The sequence below is a fragment of the Haliaeetus albicilla genome, chromosome 5 (genome assembly GCF_947461875.1).
Source record: "Haliaeetus albicilla chromosome 5, bHalAlb1.1, whole genome shotgun sequence".
Classification (NCBI taxonomy): domain Eukaryota; kingdom Metazoa; phylum Chordata; class Aves; order Accipitriformes; family Accipitridae; genus Haliaeetus; species Haliaeetus albicilla.
Window position 1 is genome coordinate 25,560,028 of NC_091487.1, and position 23,489 is coordinate 25,583,516.

Sequence of the window (23,489 nt, forward strand, 5' to 3'; positions counted from 1 at the left end):
TCTAGAATCTTAAGGGTGATAACGGCACAAATCAGTTTAGTTGGGCAGCCCATTCTGTGAAAACCTGAGTGGAATAGTAATGCGTGACTAATACACAACAGCACTCTGTGTGAGATAAAGATGCATGTGTAATATATGCAACACAAACCCAAGACACTGTGGGAAGAAAAGACAAAGGTATTTAACAGTATATACGTGCTACTCCTCCACTCCAAAGTGCACCCTCTTCTGCAGAGCAAACACAGTGCTGTAGGGACAGTGAAGCATGACCTTCACTTTCTGCCATCGGCTACCCTGAGACCCCATTGTTCTCTCTTCCAGTCTGGAAACAAGGGAGAAACTTCTCACCCCTGATCCAGCTTAACTGACCATAGAGCATCTGCCTGCTGATAAGCCAAGAGGCTCATTTCTGAGGATAATCTGGGGTGCTGTAAATCTTGTTGTCTGTCAGGTAACAATAGTTGCCGGTCATGCCCAAACCCCACCCCCTCTTTTTTTTTGTACAGATATAAAACCATTAGGTGTTCCCAGCTGCCCGGCCTTATTCTCAGCCTGCATGTGTTGGTATTTACATCGTATGCCTCTTAAGCTTAAAAAAAGACTCAAAAAAGGATTTCTTGGGGCTGAGGGAGAGAGAGGCATAGATACTTTACATTGGTATAGCCAGTGAACGGTGAGCGCTTGGTCAACAGGCGTGGAGCCGCCGAAGAACATCCTAGAAGATGACCTGTTTTAAACAACAGCCCCCTCCAGAAGTGAGGAATAACTACACTGATGTGCACTAGCTTCAGTGGATCCAAGAGGTGCTAAAACCGCCCTGCAGCAGTGAAACCTCTCAGTACACGCGGCAAGCGCGGGCCAGCGAGCGATGTCAGAGTTGCCGCATGGGTCGGGACCAATTGTCAGGTATCTCCGGCCCCTCAACCACCGATGCAGGGAGTCCCACGTGGCTGCTGGCCAAGCCACAGCCTCCGGAGCAGGGCAGCAGAGGGACGTCTTACAACAGTTGAAATGATGCTCCTGCTGGTAGTCCTTCTCAGGAAAGCAGCAACAAAGTCGTTTTCGGAAGAGGAGCTGCAAGCAGGCTCCGGGCAAAGCCGGTGGGTCCTGGGGGGGTTCAGTTCCTGCAGGGAGGGGAGGGGGCGGGTGGCAGCATGTCCCCCGCCGTGGGCAGCAGCCCCTCTGGCCAGGCACCGCCAGGGTTGCCCTGACACCTCAGGGCCTGGCCGGGCCCTGCCACCCAGCCACAGCCACAGGAGCCACCTGGGTGCCAGCCGAGCCCCGTGCGGCAGGAGCACCCGCTCCGCTCACGGGAGCAGTACGCTAGTAGGTCCGCCTTCGGAGGAATAGTAGGTCTGCCTTCGGAGGAATAGTAGGTCCGCCTTCGGAGGAATAGTAGGTCTGCCTTTGGAGGACTGGTAGGTCCGCCTTCAGAGGAATAGTAGGTCTACCTTCGGAGGAATAGTAGGTCTGCCTTCGGAGTAAGCGAGCTCAAACTGCGCCACGAGGGGCATCCACTCCCCGCCCTCCCCTGGCATTCAGGAGTAAGATCCTGCAGGTTTGGTGTACACTTCCCTGGAAACATACCCCCGTGCTTAGGAACAGTCAAGAAAAGCTAATTATGTTCTAGGAATGATTGGGACAGAAAACCCCAGGATTATGCCCCTGCGCGTGCAAACTACCCAACCTCTCAAATGCTCTCTGCTGCTCTGATTCCTCATTTCAAACCCCGCATATTCCCTGTGCGAAGAGGGCACTGACTGCAATCGAAGGAGATTCTGGAAGAATCACACGCATCGGAGGACACAGACCTGCTGGGGTAATGAGGTAAAGCCTACTGAAGATGACTACCGAGCAGTCATACCGATGCCATCCATGTCAACAGTCATGTGGACCTCTGATGAGGCACTGGAGCCACCTGAACTCTAATTCAAAGATTTTTTTTCCATGTGGGAATTCTGCTGGGAAAGAGACTTACCAGATGGTAACCGGCTGCTTCTTTTCCTTTCCACTGAAGGCTGGTATTCCCAAAGTCGCCAACATTTCCCAGTTCTCCAAGGTTCTTGGTGAAGTCTACATTGGCAGTCGCTCACGTGGTAAAATGTACTTCCTGTAGATCTGCTCATCTGTATATGCTTACATTTTCTAAATTCTGTTTATTTATAAATATTGATATATGCAAGGCTTTCATTCCTTCTTAAGAGTTGTTGAATTTTTTTTTTTAAATCTTGGTTTTAAAAAAGCAGTTCAGTATCTAAGCCATTTAAAATCTGTTATGGCTTCCATCCTTCTAGCATGTTTTTTCCCATGAAGATAATAAATAAAATTCCTGTTACCCATAACTTTTAAAGCAACACGAGCTGTAGTTTCTCGTTAAATTTATTTTTCTCCTCTTGCAAAGGTCCCTGTGTCAGAACTGCTAAGTCTGGTAGGGGGTGTCCACAGGTGACTTGCTTCAGTCTTTGTCCATGTGCTTTCCCTCAAAAGGGGATAACAACAATATATGAGTGCCTTAGTTTCCTAATTCCCACTTTTTGTCTCCGTCTTTGCAAATAAGTTCAGCATTGTCAGCATACAGAGTAAGACAGATTTGGTAACCAGGTCCAAAGGACCAATCTTTCCCTAACCAAAAGGACCAGACTATATAGACACCTACTGTGTAGTAGAACATCAACTTTATTTCAACATTCAACAACTTAGACTATCAGAGCTCCCCCATGTTGGGTCTCCCCAAGCCCAGGGCCACTCTGAGCTTTCTTCCAGTGTTTTTCATACAATCTTTCATCATCTGACCTGCCTCCTTGCTTCATTTTTATGGCTCTTCCTTCTCTTCCTCCTCTTCCTCCTTGATTTCCCCTTCCACAGCTTTCTGTGCTGGCTTCTGTTCTTTTAAGTGACTGATTCAAAAGAAGGAGGTGAACAACTATTATTCTAGTAAAGTGAACCTTCCCTGTCAGGTATCTTAAAGCTGCTGAGAGGACCTTGAGGAAACAGCCCGAGGTGGGAATGATAAGGACAGAAAAGGTCACAACTCTTCTGACTCTTGTCTACTAGGAGAATATTACACTACCACACATGCTACAGTGCATGCATTAGGAAGCTAGATAAGGAGTAGATATCTCCATTTATTTTTCCCCACATACCAACTCAGTCACATTAATGGCACCAGATGAAGTCTTTGCTGGCTGTTGTGTTTCAACAGTTCCTAATCTGCTTGCTACTTAACCACAGTTCCGTAATTTGTGCCTAAAGTACTTGGGAACCCCATGTAACCTCTGATTCAAGATTAACCAGGCTAAGGCCCAGCTAGCATCTGAGTGTGGATGCTTTTAAGTATGGCACCGATGTATGCAAAGGAATAAAGACCAGACCTAACAAAGCAATTAGCTTCTCTTTGAAAACATTAGGAGGCTAAGAGGGGAAGAGATTTGCAAAACTGACCTATTGCTTCTAGCATTAAACCTGGACTACAGCATATATTTAAACCCTTCAGTATGTGCTGAGGGATGGGACCATTTGGGCATGATTAGTAGGGCTTTCAGCTGATGAGTCACATGTCAGAACTGACTGAAAATCTAGGGGGAATTTTGGGTCCAATGACAAGCGGTTTAGCCTGCAGCGACTGACAACCTCCAAGGAGTTTGCTGCTGACTGCTGAGGCTCTCAGAACTTGGACATGATTGCTACAGGCACTAAGGAAGAGGCACTTTCAAGAGAATGAAAAGTTCTGTAGTTTGAAGGTGGGTTTCCAGGGAAAACTAGGTCTCCTAAGAAGAAGGATCAGAGAGCAGGAAGAAAACTGAGAGTCCCTGAGGATGGAAGAAAAGGTCTGAAGGCACAGATACTCTCTCTTTGCAAATCTTACCCTGATTTCAGGGGGAGGACAGCATTGAGCTGATGCTTCTCACACAGGCTTACAAGAATGAATGAAAATGCCATTCAGATCTGAGATCCCTGCACTCTCACAGCAAGTTTATCAAACAGAAGAATAAGACTGACTTCTAGTTTGACTCAACAGAACTTCTAAGAATACAAGGTGTTCTTTCGTCTACCTTTTACTTTGGTAACCAATAGACTGGTCAAAAACGTATGTCCCTTCATCTCTAAAGCTGAATAAGGTTGTGTTTATTTGTTGTTGAGCCAAATTAAAAAAAAGAAAGACGAGCCAGGACAGTAAGTGGAATCATTCACTCACCTATAGTCCACAATCCCTGTCCGATTCCGGTCTAGCTTGCGCACTAGTTCCCCAATTTGGACTTGATCCAGTGGGATGCTTGGTTGCTAAGAGGAGAAGAGAAATGCTAGCAAACCTGGGTATTTTTAAGCAGAAAAATCCTCCATATCAGACTGGGGCCTGGCCATTTTTAATAGATGAACAGATGGCCTGGTGCACAGAGAAAGGGATGGAAAAAATCCAGACTGGTGGTGGGGAGCCAAGTCCACTCTTTTAGGATTAAAATAAGACTTTTAAAAAAAATTTTTTGTAAAAGAGTATCATGGCTGGCTGACCATTGCTACTGATCCCAAGCACCATGGTGGTTTTGGCAGGAAGAGAAGTCTACTCAGTGTGTAGAGGCAAGGGTTTAAATGCTTCTTTTTCACTTTCCCATAGCAGTAAGAGATAAGTATCTATCAAGATCCTGTATGTCCTATACAACAGCGGACCTCTGTGATATTCTAAAGTTGATCCTTTATCACTGATGCCATCTGCAGTATTTACTGGATATCATAGCATTTCTGTTGGTCTCATTCAGGGCTCAACTTTTGTGATGGGTGAATTTAGCCTTTTAGCCTGAATGACATCACCAGCAAGGCTGGCTGGTGGCTGTGCTGCAGCAGAGGTTTCCCTGGAGCAGTACCCTGCCAGAAGAGCATCCTGGCCATGCTTTCAGAGGCACACCTGTATCATGGCTCTCCGGAAGGCTGCCACAGGGATCTTCATGTTTCCATCTTTGTCAATATTCCTAAAAAAGTCCCAGAGTCGTAGGTTGTGCTCTTTCAAATAGTTCTAAAAGAAGCAGAGATAAAACATGGGCGTAACCATGAAACAGCCACTGATACCTGCCTCCAGCTCTCCTCTCCTCTTATTCTTCCATCTGTCACCCTGCCTTTACTAAGCCCATCACTGTGATATATGAGTCCTTAACTCCTTCTGCAGGCACCCTATTGTCAGAATAAAATCCTTTTGTTCAGGTTAATCCCATTCTTCTCAGTTATACCTCCTTCTCCCCCTACCTTGAAATGAGACTCAGTAGTAAACCTGTTTCTTCTGATAATTGCATGTGGTTATTTAGTGCTCAGCCCAGCAGCCACTGCTTGGCTGGGCTGTCAAATCCAGAGACAGTCCTCTCCCCCAGATCTCTGATCACTTTAGTTGCTCTTCTCTGAATTCCCATCTGTTTGAAGGAGGACACATGTGAGTACCATAATAGCTGTTAAAAACTGCAAAGCATGCTAGTGTGAGCGTCACTTGCTGTGAAGCACAGCAGCACTGTTTGATGTGAGCTAACAGCCCAAGCTTTTGCTTAAGTTCATCTGAATCCATATCTACAGCCAAGTGTCACCCAATTACCTAAAAACCCGCACAGCAGCTAAGAAACACAGTGAAGCTGCTAGTGCAAAAGTGTTACTTAACTCAGCAATGCTCAAGTGCTTGTGTTGCCTTCCAGCAAGGAGGACAGCACCATCTGCTGCTATCCATAGAAATTACAGACCTTGAAAAGCTAAGTAATTTATATTTAGGACAATATTTGCTTGTAATATCATATACTACTTTTATGAAGCACAGTTGTCAGTGAAGCGTTCTATGAAAGTCAGCTATCGAAGTGGGCTTGTGATAAGGATGGACACTCATTTGGATCAGACCTGAAATCAATCAGTTTGTTTTACACAGCAAGCAACATCTATTCAGATTCTTTTTTTCCCCAGTGCTCTCAGATCCTAAGGTATTAGCTTCTTAAAATCAAAGGATTTGCTTAGTCAGTCTGCATGGACTGAGATATGTGAACATTGTGACATTCTTTTGAATATACTTTTCTGAAGGAACTTGGCTGAATTTCCCACTTGGAAGAAAGCTTACCCCTTCTAACCGCCATCCTTCCAAGTGCTTGGAGCATGTGTACCGTGTACAGTGGAGCTATGGACCCAGATTCAGTAACTCACCTGGATCACTTTCATTGGATTTGGATGCTGCTTGGGGATCTTGGCGATACGGCCTTCGACCTCACCACAGATGACATCTAGTTCAGGACGCATTCGACACACCAAATCCAGCAACTTGATGAAAGTTTCATTCACCAACACATTCTGGTACATGGGAGGAAGGAAAGTGCAGCCAGTGTGGATACCCAAAGAACAAGAAAGACTTGTTTGTATTCACAAATCCATCTAAAGTCAACATTAACTATTCTCTCCTAAGGGTGGTGCTTTCTCCTATCCCTGCTCTTCACTTTCAGGAATTCTGTGGAGGCCTGACCCTAAATAAGTGTTCTTCTTTCTCTTTTCCCATGTCTGAGACAGAAAAGGGTGTACAAATTTATGTAGAAATTAGCTTAATGCAAGGTAGATATTCATCCGGTAAATGTCTACACCAAAGACCTCTTATGTTAGGTGATTCAAGTGATTCATGTTCATCCCTGAGACAGTTCTAGATGGGTCTCCTCTCCATTCAGTGAAGGTGCAGACTGCAAGTTGAACAGTTAATGGCCAAAATGTGCCATAGAGTTCTGCAAAAATGGAAAAAAAAAAAAAAAATCATCCAAGGCCTAAAAGGATTAGTATCTCCAGCAATGTAGCTTTATAGCCCAGACAAGAAAGATGCACCTATCTGGGAAAGGTCTGGGTGTCTCCAGATGAAGAGAACTTTTGGTAAAGCTCTGTTTCATTGTGTAATGCTAATAGGATGCTCCAGTCAGCAGTACAAGACCTGACGTTTGTGTTTTCCCAAGAATTTCAAACCAGGTAGTGACAGCTCAGGATTTCAGAGCTCACACTGTGAGTTTTCTCTTTCAGCACTTACAAAATGGGCAGCAGCACAGCATCCTGATTTAGGGTTTGGGGATATTAGAAAGTAAGCTATCAATGCAAATATTATTGATGTCACTGTAATTTATTCTTCTAAATTTAAGTTATGACAGATTTGCCTTTGCCTTGACTGATCTTTTAAAAACATGATTATGGTTTTGTTCATACCCATGATGACAGGGGAATTGTTCATGTATTATGTTAGTTTATAATATACTTAATTGCTGGAAATTTCAAGGCAGTTCTGGAAATTCATGAAAGCTTCTGTTTTCTGTCATTGCGGGAAGTTCCCAAGGCATCAAGCACCATAATTTTTCTCAACGTTTATTTACAAAGTCTCCCAATGCATTCTTATAGCTTCTTTTTAGAAGGTTAAGATCCATCGTTCATTCTTTAAAAGCCAAGATAAGCATTTACCACTGGGAAAAGGGGCAGAAGAGGCTTTTGTTTATGTCTTCCCTTTAGTTTCCTGTAAAATATTAAAACCTTTACTAATTTTTAAAGGTTTAAGACAGTGTAAGATCTTTGGAGCTATACATTTGCAAATACTCTGAATTGAAATGCAAGACTCCCTACATTACATGTGGAATGAAGTCTGTCAGACAGATTACATGTTTGCCTACAACCATTTGATTGGGATACCAAAATGTCATTGTGAATTTATGCCGTTGACCATTTATCTTGTGAAATGCCAGGTAATTTAGACTTTTTGAAGGGTGAGGTGAAGAAAGCATCTGTTAACCCTAAAAAGCAGAAATTCATAGTGAGATTTAGGTTGGATTGAAGATTCTTAATGTTAATTAACTCCTTGCCTCAGAATTTCTTGAGTGCCTCCTTTTAAAGAAATGCATTTCAATAATTTCTTTAATTTCTCAGAATTTAGCTAAAATACATTACTCTTTCCAAGTTTATGAATTGTTTAGATTATTAGTAATAAAACTAGCAGAACCATGTATACTGTAATGAAGTCCTTTACTCCCACATGGCCCATTTTAGTTTTCCTTTGCAGAATGAGGCCTGACTCCTTGCAGACTGGGCAAATGATTCTCTTTGATCTTAATTTATGCAGGAAAAATTGTCTGCCCTAGAGGAACGCCTGTTCTTTAGATGATCTCTGTTGAAAGCCCTCAATACTCTCAGGAAAGACTATAGATGAATATTATTTATTCTGCTTTGTTTTAGTTTCTTTCTTTAATACAGTAACCAAAGGACAAAGACACACATGCAGATGTAACTTAGATACAACCCATTACACTGAGTCTCCAAAACTGCTCATGAACTTTTTTTTTAGCTTGTTTCAAGTGTGAACGTATTACTTATGTTCCAAGTCCCAAACCTAATCTTTGTGAAAATGCTCTTTCCTTTAATCACGGTGCTCCCAAAGGTGGACGGAGGGCCCTGAGGCCACTGACACCTTCTGTCACTGCTCCCATGAAGCACCAGTGGATTGATAGGAGGGCCAGGAGTGGACCGATGTGTGCCCAGGTCTCTCCCCAGTGTCGGTCTGCAATGCAATCCCTGCCCTCATGCAGGAGCTCAGAAGCATTTCTGTGTCTCCCATTTTAGAAGCAGCACATGAGGTTACAACAATATGTGTTGTGCTCCTGGCATACTAAGATTTGGCCTCTTTGATTTTTTTTTCCTTCCACACCAGCCTTTTAATGTTGGGGTTTGGGGGTTTTTTTTGGTTTTGAGTTTTTGGGTTTTGTTTTTTTAAATAACATTGCTTTGCTTTCAATGCCTTGAAGCATCCATCTTTTTCTACTCCTCATACATACTGACAAGGTATCAAAGCACTTCACAGTATCTAGCATCTTAGGCTACCCTGGAGGGAGACAGCTCCGGGGATGAAGAGAATTTATCCTCCAGTGGGAATTCACTCCTTGTTCTTGTTCTGCTGTTGCAAAATGGAAGGGAGTGACATGTGATGATACTACAGGCACCTCTCAAGAGCTAAACCAAAGCGCTATAATTTCCATGTGGCTTCTAGAAGGGCTGTCAAATAGTAGCCTCTTTTTATTAATGGCTGTGCATAAATGATACAGCAAGTCTCAAAACAGTTTTGGAAGGGGGCAGCTCTGTGATCCACCCAGTTCCTAAAAATGTATAGTGTATGGTCCTGGAGGCTTTCCAGCACATAAGCTCTTACTGAAATGTTGATCTCCTCCATCATGGATTTGGGGTTCTTTCTGACAGATGTGAGTAGTGCAGTGGCACCTTCCATGGTCAGGGGGTTACTGGCCATCTGTGGAAGAAGAGACATAGATCCAGACTTGGTGAGAATGAGGATTTCATGCCTGGCAGAAGGCATGCTGTAGCCTCAAGGATGATCCTTTCTTCCCATTTTTCAGCAGGGCTGTAGAGTAACTGTGGTCCCTTTCTATGGGTTTGTCTGTTATCTCACCATCTCTTGTCTCTGTCCCACTAAACTCTGCAATGCAACTTCCCAATGGAGTTGCCTTCTCAGCTTCTGTGTGAAATTCTACATATCAGGTCCCTTACATCTGTCATGCAGGAGTATGTGGTGTGGATCATGTTCAGTCATGTGATGGGGAGAGGCTGAGGCAATGGGCTGCATTTGAATGTGTGCTTGCTCGTAGGATCCCTCTGGATGGGGGTATGCCCCTCGGGACATTTCCCATACCCTTGACTCCTCTTGGCAGCACAGCAGATCAGAGCTCAGGCTGATCGGCTGCCTCTGGCCTACAAGGTCCAGGTATCTGGCGTTATGGGGTTGGCATTGCCATGTGCATCTGTTAGTGTGTGAACATCACCTCTCCCCCACCCTGGACTTCATGTGCAGTCCCCACTCCTGCTATTTGAAAGAAAACTTTCTTGGTTAACACTGGCCAGCAGAAGATATGTCCTCCTTTAAGTCCTTTATGTTATCAACTCCTAATACAATCTGTGCAGCTACAGAGAGAGGAATGCCTTGGTGTTAGCTAGTGACTTTACCTCAAGCCAGGTTAAGAGCAAGGCAGACAGACACATTTATTTACATAATCTAAAGCAGCAGTCATAAAGACTTGTGTGGTTGCAGTGATTTACAAGGACAGAGGTGTCCAAAGATAGGCCTACATGAACAGCTTTAAAGATGCCCCTCAACCACCGTGCTGCCATTTGCAGGCTCTCAGGATGGTTATGTTAGATCTAGCTGAGAACGCAGCTTGTAAGCAAGCTGACTTTTCTGAGCTGAATTCCTAGAGAATGATCGTGGATTGAGAAGACACGCAAGCTCTCAACCCTAACCTCTGAAGCCAGCTTGGCTGGTCATTCAGTTTTGCCCTTTCCAGGATTATTGATCTCTAGCTTACTAGAAGGCAGTTTTGGCTTTCTTTTTCCAGGGCTTGATAATACTCCTCTCCCTTAGGTAGTGCTGTGGCATTGCCCTGATGTGGCAATGACAGTTTATCCCATGTTTGAATAAATTTTTAGCAAATTATTAACACACTGAGAAAGGCACACTCTTGCCCACCTGCAACTTCAGTGTGAACCTCTGCCTTAGGTTGAAATGCGTATTACATGTACCTGTGTACCTTCACAACTACATTTTATGTATATATGCAGACCTGTTGAATGCCTAGGCTCTCTGCTAGACATGTTGAATGCCTAGGTTCTCACTTGACTGAGACTAGACATGACAACAATCAACCACTTTGAGGTGATAATGGGTGTGAAGTTATGCCAAGCCAGCCCGCTGGGGGATTTTTTGGGGGGAACAGTGCAATTTAGTTGCCCTGGAAGGAATTAATGGGATAGAATTTCCTTCTGCTCTGCTCACCTTCAACCCACAGCAATACTCATTTCCTCCAGTTCTAGCTCAGACAGTTCACCTCTGTCTTCTGCCCCTCCTGACTCAGATTTTTCTACTCCCTCCATTTATTCCTCCAGCCCTGCCTTGGCTTTATTTTACCTTTAGGATTTTGAGTTTTCCATTGACTTCAAGGCCCCTGCAGAGCTTCTTGGCTCCCTCGTCATTGATCTGGTTGTTGCTGATGTCCAGGTGAACCAGCACATTATTGACTTTGAGAGCTTCTCCTAGGGCCAGTGCTCCCTCGTTGCCAATGCCATTCCAAGAAAGGTTGAGTATCTTCAGTGCACCATTGCCCTCCAGGGAGAGAAGAGGGATCTTAGCTACTGCATGCCCATCTTTTGTACCACTCTGCCCTTTCTTGCCTGGCTGAGACAGGAGCACCTCTCAAGTCACACTCAGGAGCCCCAATGGATCCAACATCTCTGCGATGTCACCAGGGTCTCTCCATCCACGTAAGTCACCAGACCTACTCACTGCTTTAGTCTTTCTCCTGGCACTGACTGCCACTGTCAGTAGAATGAACCTTGCTAGAGCTACTGAATCCTGCTCAGACCTCAGGGATGTGAGTTCCCAATCAGTGTTTCAACGAGCTTCTGGTAATAATCGCTGTGAAGTGTATCACAAAACAGGGGGTGTTCCTACCCTGAGACCTGTGCCCAGTGCTACTGTCCCCTTCCTCCTCAGGTGGTTCCAGCTCAGGTCCAGAATCTCCAGTGCTGTGTTGCTGGCTAGGAGAGAGAAACTGAGATGTGAGCTCATGAAGAGTGGTCTGGACACAGCTGCTGACCCACTTAGGGACTAAGGGAAAGTTTGCTGGGGGTTCAGCAACAGCCTTCACTGATTGCAGTAGGAGGAACCTGTACCTACAGAGTCTTTGCTGTCCAGAGCACCCAAAGAACAGAGAATGGGCTGTTGATCACAAGCAGAAAGGGAGCACAGTTTTTTTTCTGGCTTAATCAAAGAAAAAGTTGTGAAGGAGGAAGAGAGAGAGAGGGAGGATTTCTTATATTAATAGACACTGTTTTTCTCACTGTGAAAAATGGCTGGCTTCTCCTTGCCACATCTAAAATATCAAGATTCACTCTGCCTATGTTTGATTAGCAGAAGAGAGGAATGTGCCCAGCTGTATATGTGCCAGTGCCAATTCACATGCATAGCACACCTCACGGTGTAAGTTCTACTTAGAGCAGGGTATGTGCGAATTCATCTGTGTCTACTGTGACACTGGGAGGTGTAGGACTTGCTGCCAACACTTGCTTTTCATTCTCAGAAAGAATTTCTCATCCAGATTTGTCATGGATGGAGGTTGGATGGAGGCAGATGGTGAGTTTAGCTGACTTAAAAATATTCCTTTAAGAAACAAAACAGAAAAGTAACAGATTCTGCAGTAATCTCTGCTGCTCCTGCCTCAAGTGAGCTGGAAGGAGAGAAGAGCTGTAAGACCTTTGATTTTGGAGAGGCTTTTTTCTGGGCTAGGAAAGTCACAAGTTTTAGTACTGATCTCTGTGTTGCCTGCAGGCTTGTCCAAGGCAGGGGCACAGTGCCTTGTCCTCACTGCAGTTTTAATTGATCCATCTTTTAAAGACATGGACTGTAATTAGAAAGAGAAACATATCAGTGGAAATAGTCAACCAGGAGAAGGAAAGAGTTAATTAAACTGAAGGCATTGTGTTACTGAAATGCTCAAGGAACACTGGATGCTCATAGCACATGCTTGTGGCCATTATGGTCGCAGGCATGTTGGACATACTGAAGGAAGAAGAGCTGTCAGATATTCATGCAAGTCTTTCCCAGTGCACTAATAGCACCTGAGATTACTGAAAGACTGTAACTGTTTTGTTTGCTTTCTCTCTCCTAGCACACGCTGGATCTCACTTTGTCTGAACAGATAAATTAGGCAGCTGAATTTTATTTCTTCCTAATCTGTTTCCCTCGCTGCTTGCTGTGCAATGGCTCAAACCATTAAGAAAAACTGAAATCACTCCTGAACTTTGTAATCAAAAGCTTAAAACAAACAACAGTTCTGATCCTATTAGATTTTAGTAAAATGTAATTTTCTGCTTTATACTCCCTAAGGGACTTCTCTTTCAGCTCCCTTCCCTCTGACATGGACTGCTGTTACTGTGGTTTCTCATCCAGTGTTTGTGTTCTGATACATTAGTCATAGTTGCCAGAGTCACCTGTGGTGATGAGGGTGAGCCTGTGGACCATGCAGGAAGCTCTAAATCTGGACGCCCTGTCTTTTGTACTACCCACCAGGTCATAGGGCATATTTGCTGGAGAAGGAAATACGTGTTCACTGTGCTGACATCATCCTCGCTTTGCGGGAGTAATAAATTAAGTTACCAAGCATCTGTCCCAGGAGCTGTCCTCCCTTCTCAGAGAACTCATTGTGGCTGAGGTCCAGCTCCTTCACTTGGTAATTGCCCTGCAGAGAGACAAATGTGCAGAGACAATGAGATCTTCCAGCCAGCTGCAACCAGATGCCATGCCAAGGCCCCCACATGAGGATGAAACAGAGGGATATCAGACACACTGAAATCTTCAGCGCATGGGAGATCATCAGCATGGAGATTGCGGCACTGCGTGTCCCAAAACAAAGCTTTGTCAGGCATATAACATCACAGTGATTATCCTAAAACAGCAAAAGCAATGGGACTTTGGGTTGTGCAAACTTCCCTCACACAGTTCACGTCTGGCCTGCAACACATCCTGCAACTCTGTTCCTGCCCCTGTTTCACTCCCACCATTGTACCCTGATCAAGAGCACTTTCTGATATCAGGTCAAGGCCTTGCTTCAGGGCAGCTTCTGGTGGCGCCAGATGATGCAAAGGCTTTGAGACAGGAACTAATCAGAGAAGTCAAGTGTCTTATTTTTACTGGAGATTTGAAAAATTATATGAAGTTGGATTACTTATGCTTCTTGAAAATTTTTTGTCACTCAGATGTTGTTCTGTTACACAGTCCTGAAGGTTTGTTTTTCAGCCAGACTCGCACAGCTGTCCTGAGAAAATGTTAACACAGTCCATCCTGCTCTGCGTCCTCCCAGCCTCTGTCATTTCTGAAGTAAGCAAGAGGCAATCGGCAGAATTATGCCAGGAAATCATATGGGTATTGCCAAGTGAAATCATGCCAAGAGAGTAGCAGCTTCAAGATGAGGAGAGTCTGTTACACAGCCAGGGCTGCAAATGACCTTGGATTTCAGGTAACTCACCATTAATGCCTCAGCAAAGTATGCTGCAGTCTCCTCTCCAAAGTTGTTTCCTGGGGAAGAAAAGTGTATTAACAGTGAGCTGATCTCTCCCTTGGTGCTGTGCTGGGGTCTGCAGGAAGCTGTGCTTTTAGGTGGAACCTCCAGTTAATCATGGCCCATATCTGGCTGTAAAGAAGTTAGTCACTATTCCACTTTGCTCCATAGAGTAGAGTTACTTCAAGATGTGGGAGCCACTCCAGGAATTATCTAAGTTTCTCATAAAGGACTGGTTTTCAGAGGTGCTGGAGGTTGAGCAGGCCAAATATTTAATCACATCACTATAAATCTAGATTTCCACTGTTACTCTGGGTTCCTGTCAGAGACATAGCTGAGAGATTGATTTTGCCCATAGTCTGACTAATATTCTCAGGATGAGAGACCATAATGAAACACATGTTATTTCACTTCCACTGCCATTGTTGTTTGGGTGCATATAGCCCACCTGAGAGCTGAAGAGTGTGGAGGTAGGACATGTTATCCAAAAGCAAACTGGCAAAGGCTTCAGCTCCTGCTGTGTCTAGGTGGTTATTGGACATGTTCTGGAAGGAGAGAAGGGAGGTTAAGAAGGATGAGTGCAAAGAATGAACCAGCTCTATTGTCTTCTTAATGCCCAAGATATCAAGGGAATAATGCAAGATGAGCAATATGAGAAATGTCAGCCAGACAGTAATTAACATGTGATTTATAGGTGGGTTTAACCCTGTATCCTTCCTAACAGGAATAAAGCCCTAGAGCCATCAGTTTCACATGGGTCTTTGTCTTCAGTGAACCAAGAGGCATTTGGCCAAGAATCTTTTATTCCAGTGTAACACAGATCCCACGGCCTATCAAAATGCATTTTGTATACCCCAGTTTCAGATGAAGGAACCAGTTCATATCTGAAGGTTTTGCATTATTCCCTTATGCTCTTTAGAAAAGTTTCCCCATGTCATATCGGAGAATGAAAGTTCCTGACCAAAACATTTTTTCCATTGGCTAAGCATGAACCGGAAAGACTTAGTTATGGTAATTATTGTCACATCTGCTAATGAAGAAAGCAGTTCCAGACTCACAGACTGCCATCACATGCACACTTCTGCATTTCAGAAGCTTGTACTTTTTAAAAGTAGAGCAGCATAAAATATTATGACTTTCAGAATGTGAATGATTTTGCATGGGAACAATGATTATTTGGTTAAAATCATAATGGAATGAATTGTTTTTCTTTCAGATGATTGAACTTGGTGAGCAATAATTTTGGCTACAAACTACACCAGACTGGGTACCAGTTCTTGAAGGGAGGAATTCTCTCGTAGCATCTCTGTTATGCATATGGCTCCTTCTGCCAGAATGCAGTTGTCTTCCAACTCTAGATGGGTGACGGTTGCGTTGGACTGGGAAGACACAAAGGTAAACAAAGACACACAAAAAACTGCTGAAAAGTTAATGAAGGGGATAGTTTCCTCAGTTCAACAGACATTGGACACAGACACTGGGAATCGGCATACAAAAGAGATGTTTTTTTGGAGATGTTTTGAGTGGGTAGGACTTTCTGTTGCTTTCTGCCAGCCTGGAGACCCAGGTTCAGATCCAAGCTCCAATTCAGGCATCTTCACCCTATCCATTGCTGAGTGTAGCACATCTCTATGCAGAACCCAGAGTAGGGGATACCAATCCCTCCAGCCCTACCTCTGGCCCTGTAGGGATTAGGAGCACTGGGGACTTGTGTCCCATGGAAAAGCATCAGTTTGCTCTTGGGGGTAACTCCAGCAAAGGCCAGCAGTTGCCACACAAGACTTTCCTGTGCAGGGGATTAGAAACATTAGGGATGCTCAGAGCTCCTGTGGGGAAGATACATGACTTTTTCTCCCACACTGTGTATTCAGTGATGGCTTCCAGGCCTGAGAGAGGCCTAAAATGTCTATTGTTCTTGAGAACAGTGGCCCCACTCTTACTGGCTACTCACCACCAAAGCAATAGCAATGGCTTTGACATCTTTGGGTCCTAGACCATGGTGGTTCAGGTTTATGTAAGGCTTGGCCAAGTTCTGAATAAAGTGTGAGACAGGCACCACCTCCATCAGCCTGCATGCTTCCAAGTACAGCTCTGCGCCTGTAATGCCCACAAAGGCCTTCTCAGGATCTACAGAGAAAAAGTATATTGATGAGTGGTGCATTCAGTGTCCTCCCTCCTCTTTTAAATAAATTAAGTAACTTAATAAAATTAAGTAACACTATGCAATGACAGTAGGGTTTTACTATTAAAGGGTTATCGTCCCTTGGTTCTCCCCATCCCTTTATCCCAGACATCCAAGGGTTAATGTATCCTCCTTGCTTCTCCATCTGGCATCCAGTGACTTGCTGCAGCTCTCACCAATCTGCAATGTGACTAAACCTTTCTTGGTGTAATTGAGAATTCTTGACATCAGGCAAAAACATTTTCATCCTTTTTTTTTTCTTTTAATTTTAATTGAAGCACGCAGCTGATATTGCCAGCAGAGCTAGGGCAGCTCAGAACATTTTGGCTTACAACCAGCAGAAAGAATCCCAGCATTCTCATCTTGGCCATTGGGTGTTGTTGACACAGCTGCAGTGAGACATACCAGTGCAGCTGGTGGCTGTATTTCCACAAAAACCTGTCATTTGGAATTCCTTCATCAAACCCCATACTTAGAGCTCATATTTCTCCATGTTCTTATATGCATTCAATGGTCTGACCTCAAGACAAATTCCCCTCTCATCAAAGCCATTTTCCAGTTCAATCTGAGGCCTGTAACAAAACAGTCTTTTGTTCTTGCATTCTTATGGCTTTTGATTTTCCTTCCATTTATAACAAGTTAAAAAGTTCTCATCCTAAATTATGGACGAATCCTACTCTTACAAAAATGAGTGCGAGACTTGTTTAGCCAGAGGACTGACTTCATCAGGCAGAAGATGGTAGGAGAGCCACCAGAAAAGTCTAGGGACAGTTGTGGCAAACCTATGGTACACAGACTGCAATTGCTATGCAGTGTTTCATCAGGAGCACACAAACAGGGCCTCAGTCCCATCCCTGGTTTCTGCTAGCTGCTCCTGCTCCCTAAGCGGTGGGCTGCTCCAGTGGTGTTGGTTATTAAGGACTAGAGGAGAGAAGAAGGAACAAAGGAATAGCCATGGTGGTTAGAAAGCAGGTGAAGGAAATGCTTGACATCGAAGGGAGAGCTCTTAGAGGGACATTCACCCCCACCCCCACCCCCGGCTTTATCAATCGCCAGATTACATGTGGTTGTCAGGACCCTGGCAGGCTTGTGCCCTTGGTCTCTATTTCGGATACATACCAGTTGGTAGGTACAGTTCTGTAAGGGGAAAGGCTAGTGAGGGCAGATGGTCAGAAAACACTCACCTTCAACCTCTAGGTCAGTGTCAGAGCCTTGTGCGGCCTTCTCTGCTGAGGTGTCAGCCAGCGACACTGACTCCGGAGACTCACTGATTTTGGACGTCTCTTCATTCTGGTCTGCCATGAAACCAAAAAGATTCATTTTGTCAACGCAAGCCCAGCAGAGATGTGACTCCTTGGATGTGATAGACCTCCCACTGCTCTCACTGAAGCCTGCACCCCTCTTCAACATGCTGCGGAGGCACTCCCTCCCCAGCCCTGCTTCGTGCCCACCGCTCTCTGTGCATTGTACGCATGCAGTGCTGGCGCTGGTGTGGGGATAAGCTCACTCTGGGGCTGCAGGTCTACAGACCGGCTGTGGCTTGGCAGCTTTTGGAAAGAGCCTCCCCAAATTCTGTAGCCCATGTGCGGGGGACTCACAGTTATCCCGCATTAGGTCTTCGTTCCCTCATGAGCTGCCTTTCTCCCCTTTCTCAATTTCTGAGCCCACCAGGCAAAGTGAATTTCCCCCTCTTCATCCCATTTCCCCACAAACCTACAAGCCAAACCCATGCCAGTTCTTCCTAGTTCTCTTGAACTGATTCACACTTCCCCAGGCACAGGCAGGACACTGTTGACTGACTTTGCGATCAGACTGGGAATGCTTGGTAGTACTCTTCAAGCATGGCAGAAAAGAAAGCATTTGAATGCTATTGTATATTGGGACTGAGTGTAACTAGACCCACTGGAAGTGAAACAGCTTCTCTTGCCCACAATTCATAATTTATTTTATAGTTAGAGAGAAAGAGAATTTGGAAAATTCCTTTTTAAGAGGAATAAATGCATAAAAAAAAAGAGTAATTTTGCCAAAATAATTTCTGGCTAATAATATAATACATATTTTTTTCCTACTCTGAATCTTGCTTTTCATTCCCTGTCACTGCTTTTACTACCTTCTTCCCTTACTCCTTATTTCCCTTTAGAGCTCCAGGGTATTGACCTGTAATATTATACCTTTCTTGGGTGTCACTTAGCATCGATGCGTGACGTGGAGCTTGCAGTTTGCCTGTTCATTCAGACCTATGTGAGGGAAAGACTGGCCAGCTGGCACCCACATCACTGCATTTCAACCAGCCCTGCAGCTGCAGCTCCTTCATTAAGACCTTTTCCTTCTGCCAGACTTTATTTGTTCAAATGATGGGTTTACTTGCATTACTTTAGTGCAAGAAAGACAAAGGAAAGGGTAAAAATAGGTCTAAATTCCACATAAAGAACTCACGAGACAAGTAGAACCAAAGATTTGGGACATTATGACAGTACCCACTGATCCTCTTTGCTTAATGGCTCTACAATGCTAGACATTCTGATAAAAATAAACTTCCAACTCTGTGGAACAGACTGTTATACAAAACCCATCCAGACTGCATCATCCCCCGATAACATGGCTGTCATGTGCCCAGTACATCAGCCAGTCCTGCAGTGTGTGGACTGAGCCTTCTGAGGTAGATCCAGAAGTGGTCCCTGCATCCCTGTGGAGCTGTAAAAGTTAGCACTGATACAGATGATAATACTGTTATTCAAGCAGAAATTTGAAAAGCATTGAATCATGATTATTGGTGTTAAAACCAATGCAATGGAAAGTGATGGGTCTGGGGACTCCTTTATCACCTTTTCCCAGGTGCTGGGGCTGCAGACACAGCTTTCTGGTCAGCCTGCCTCATGCACAGCTGGTACCAGTCACAAACCAGGAGCTAAGAGGGGAGTTGACTCCATGGTTTGCTGTATGACTTGTGAGGTGTCCTGGTTTCATCTGGGATGTAGTTAGCTGTCTTCCTAGTAGCTGGTACAGTGCTATGTTTTGAGTTCAGTATGTGAAGAATGTTGATAACACTGATGTTTTCAGTTGTTGCTCAGTAGTGTTTAGACTACAGTCAAGGATTTTTCAGCTTCTCATGCCCAGCCAGGGCACCTGACCCAAACTGGCCAACAGTGTATTCCATACCATGTGACGTCCCATCTAGTTTAGGAACTGGGAAGTGGGGGGGGCAGGGTTTTCGCCGCTTGGGGACTGGCTGGGTGTCGGTCGGCGGGTGGTGAGCGATTGCCCTGTGCATCATTTGTACATTTCAATCCTTTTATTACTACTGTTGTCATTTTATTAGTGTTATCATTATCATTATTAGTCTCTTCTTTTCTGTTCTATTAAATCGTTCTTATCTCAACCCAGGAGTTTTACTTCTTTTCCTGATTTTCTCCCCCATCCCACTGGATGGGGGGGGAGTGAGTGAGCGGCTGCGTGGTGCTTAGTTGCTGGCTGGGGTTAAACCACGACATGAGGGAATGCATTCAGATAACTGCAAATCCCTTCTCTCATGCTAGGTTAACAATGTCTGTTCTCTGGGGACATTGCTTTATATTCTCCCCTCATTTATGTTGTACAAATATTCGATAAATCACACTAGCAATTTATACTTCAATAGGTCTCTGGATCAGAGAAAATGTTTGTTTTTTCCCTAGCATTGCAACAAGGTCCTAGTTCGTGACGCTAAACTAATGAAGTGGTCTCTCTTAGAATCACTAGTGATGGATGTAAAGGTCAGATGAAGATTTTAATAAATTGTTCTCCTTCTCTGCCAGGATAAAATCTAATTGATATATACTAAGGAATTTCAGCTGTGAAAGGAAGCTACCAAGGTTGTCCTCACTTCTTTCATTCTGAATGTCTGACATAAGAAATACATCAGAGTAACAGCTCGACTGGGGCAACTCATAAAATGGAACATAGAATTTTGCAGTATGGAGACAAAATGATACTAATGTAAATGCTCAGATATAAGCATTTTTTTTACATTCTGTAAGGAATTAGTTAATTTGGTGATGTGTCAAACTATATAATTATACTAACTTGGGAGTATTAGGTGTTGAAGGAATTTATGAGGAAACAGCTACGAGACGTGATTTTGTATCTAAGCAAAGTATTTAAGAATTAATATTCTAAATGTTGTCATTTATTGAAAAATTGAGAAATTAATTTTATTGTGGTTTGGAAAAAAATGTGTGTGCCTTAGCTTGGTCATCTAGTCAAGGGTATCAAATCTTTATCTCCTATTTTAAGTCATGCCACTGTGGATATCAAAAGACTTCTAGAGAAATTATAAAAAAAATAAATAAAAATATATAAATAAAATAGAGATTTTTTTTCTCCGTCCTAATATAAATTATTTAGACCAAGAAAAAAGCAAAACAACCAGACATTTTGACAACATTTTGCCTCTGAAATAGGGTAGGATTAACAATTACACCATTCTCCTTGCTGCTACTGTCAGTCAAATTCAACCAGCATTTTAGCCACAATTATTTAAGCCAATATGTAAAGAAAAATGACAACCAACTATTAACTGACCAGGTATTTCCTAGTGATAATATTTTTTAAGTTAATACTGTCAAAAACTCATGAGAAATACTAATTTCAATATAATCATTTGGGCTTGATAGCAGGTAATTAATTTTTTCAGATCCCACTTAAGGAGTGAAAGTTTCAAGAGTTCATAGCTGACAACAGCAACCTTGTTTACAGAGAAGCTAGCTAAAAGGGACTAATCCCAAATAGGCAATAAATTATTACTGCTGGATCAGAAAATCCCCCAGAGCTACCTTTACAGAAAAATAAGAAAGGATATTTAGACAAATGTTATTTTGAAGCAATGGAAAATATTTGATAAAGGATCTCATCTAGTAGAGCAACCATTAGGGGAAATTACTACGTAACACTTCATAAATTGCATTATACTCTACTTAAATACAGAAAAACAAGAACCAAGGAGAGAAGTTGTCCCACATATCTGACCCTTACAGTAATTGCATTATGAAGGAAAATAAGAAATTAATTTCTAATGACTAAGTGACAGGCCAAAGTAGTCTTTGAACTTTGAGAGGAACCGTTACGCTAAGCTAGCAAGTCAGGCCAAAATGCTGCGAGCAGACCCGGTGCCTGACTCTGCTGTGTACAAGCACCACCTGACAGCAGCAGGTTCAGAAAACTCTTCTGCCCTTCACGTCCTGCCTGTCCTTCTGGGCTATGGAGGGCTCAAACAGGATCTGGTCTCACAAGGTGCTGAGCTCCAACATCTCCTGCGGGCATTAGGGGCAGCTGGGTGGAGCTGCCTGGAAGCTGGTACTGGCAAGCCCTCTTCTGATGCATTTTGTTTTTTTCCAAGCTGCTCCTGGGTGGCAGTTCCTGTCTGTGGGCACTGGCACCCTGGATCCCCGTTCACCACCGTTCTCCTTATTGCTGCCCGGCCTCGGGAAGGGAAGCCCTTCCCACCTGGTGATCAGCCTGCTGCGACAGTAGTCCCTCTTGGGTGCTGGCAATTTTCCTTTGGCCATTTCTGACTATTTTTTAAGTGAGTTTGCTATTAGCTAAACACCGCACCTGCATCCTCCTCAGACTCATTCTCCATGTCACCACCAGCAAGCAGTGGGTTCATTTGCTTTTTCTCTTCTGTAAATGAGGAGTTCACGGCCACCTCCTAGACCCTGTAAGTTCCTCAAACCTACACAGAGAAAGCGCAGCTGCTTGGCTACGATTAAAACATCTCCAGGAGGAATGGTGCCACTTGTAAGATCTGTGTTCTTGATTTACACTGCTTATGAATGGGAGAATCCCTTTTCCCGTTTGCAGGGGCTGGCCAGATGTCATGAAAAAGCCCTGTGGAGCCTGCGGCCACCCTGTCCCCCCGACCTACCACCACTACCCTTCTGTGACCTCACCTGCACCTTCTGACTCCAAGGGGTGACATTCAGTGCTGGAAACCCTGTTGCTGTGGGATCCCATTGTGTCCTGATAACTGAGAACAGCTTCAGTTTTGGCTGTGAAACCCTCCCCCCCACATATCAGAGAGCCGTGCCAGGCTGCTGGTAAGAGTTCTCCTCTCCTCTGAGTTTGTATTCCAGTTTGTACAATTTCATGAGAAAGCCAGACTGTGGCAGTTGTAGTCTGAAAGGAGACAAGGATAGAAAGAGTGTATTCGCCTTACTAGTCCTGAACAGATTCAGACTTCCCTACTGCCGAATTCCCGGTATGTTTGGTAATAAAGTGTGGCTTGTAAACAGGTCAGCACTTAAGGGGGCCTCAAATCAAGTACTCATTCATCCCACCAATTACTGATGGTGGTGCCAAAATTGGTTCAGTGCTTATTATTTTACATAATTTATACCAAGGACTTTGTGACCTTTCTGAAGGGGAGGGGGTTTTAACCAAAACTGTAACAGAAGAGGCTTTCTGATAAAGGTTGAGCAGAACTAATATGTACACTTAGAAATCTTACCATTATGGGTGATGCTCAGTGAGCATAATCACTCATACAGATTTTGAAGTTTAGGTAGCCTACGCAGTGTAATATGGCCTATACAGACAAGAAGAAAAAGTCCATTTCCCCAAGGATAGGGTACTTTTAGTGGTTTTATTCCCCTAGGTTCTACAAAAATCTCTCAAGTAGTCCAGTCATTCAAGACCATGGTAGGGTTATATTTGGATACAGAACAAAATGCCGCAAAAGCCAGTGGAAGGTTTGACCCTGAAGCAGATGACCATTGTCAGCTTTGATTTTATTGCCAACGTTTGTAAATATTTTTTTCTAGTGTAGGCCAAACAACTGCGGCTGTCCGGATACTTGCTTGTTTGTGGCACCAGCTAACATTCTTCTCTGATTTCAGTCTGATTATCCTGATGTGGGGTGTGTCTGAAGATACTTTCTTAGACCTTTCCTTTTAAAGAACAGCCTTATTTTAAATGCCCCAGTCATCAGCCCTTAATGTTGCAGATCCTTACTCTGGAGAACACCCTCCATTTTCTGATTAGAAACCAAAGATGGTTTCCGGAGTTTGCTTACTGCAGCGGGATATGGGAGACCACAGCCCAGTTCTGCGCTTTGCCAGAGACATCTGTGGGATTTGAGACAAGTCACTGCATCTGTGGTCTGTGATGTTTTATAACTGGGGATTTGAAAACGAGACTGTTGGGATTATTATTTATATACATTATAACATCAGCTCAGATCCTAGCCA

General features: G+C 43.9%; 1 protein-coding gene and 1 long non-coding RNA gene across 2 annotated transcripts in view; one reads left to right on the top strand and one right to left on the bottom strand.

The window, feature by feature from the left end:
* Window positions 1-22,299, top strand: part of LOC138685460 (uncharacterized) — a 182,700-nt gene extending 160,401 nt beyond the window's left edge. The window contains exons 2-3 of the long non-coding RNA XR_011324720.1: window positions 15,301-15,479; window positions 22,105-22,299. This is a non-coding gene — a long non-coding RNA (uncharacterized lncRNA). The remainder of the gene's footprint in view (window positions 1-15,300; window positions 15,480-22,104) is intronic.
* Window positions 2,669-22,257, bottom strand: LRRC74A (leucine rich repeat containing 74A). The gene is made up of 14 exons (XM_009912256.2): window positions 22,194-22,257; window positions 17,451-17,561; window positions 16,036-16,211; window positions 15,356-15,463; window positions 14,533-14,629; window positions 14,052-14,101; window positions 13,184-13,265; window positions 11,480-11,565; window positions 10,937-11,131; window positions 9,173-9,268; window positions 6,163-6,306; window positions 4,901-5,008; window positions 4,196-4,281; window positions 2,669-2,897 (listed from the first exon to the last, which is right to left on the bottom strand). The coding sequence occupies exons 1-14, from the start codon at window positions 22,255-22,257 to the stop codon at window positions 2,813-2,815; spliced, it is 1,488 nt and encodes a 495-aa protein (XP_009910558.2). The 3' UTR covers window positions 2,669-2,812.
* Window positions 22,300-23,489: the final 1,190 nt, after the last annotated feature.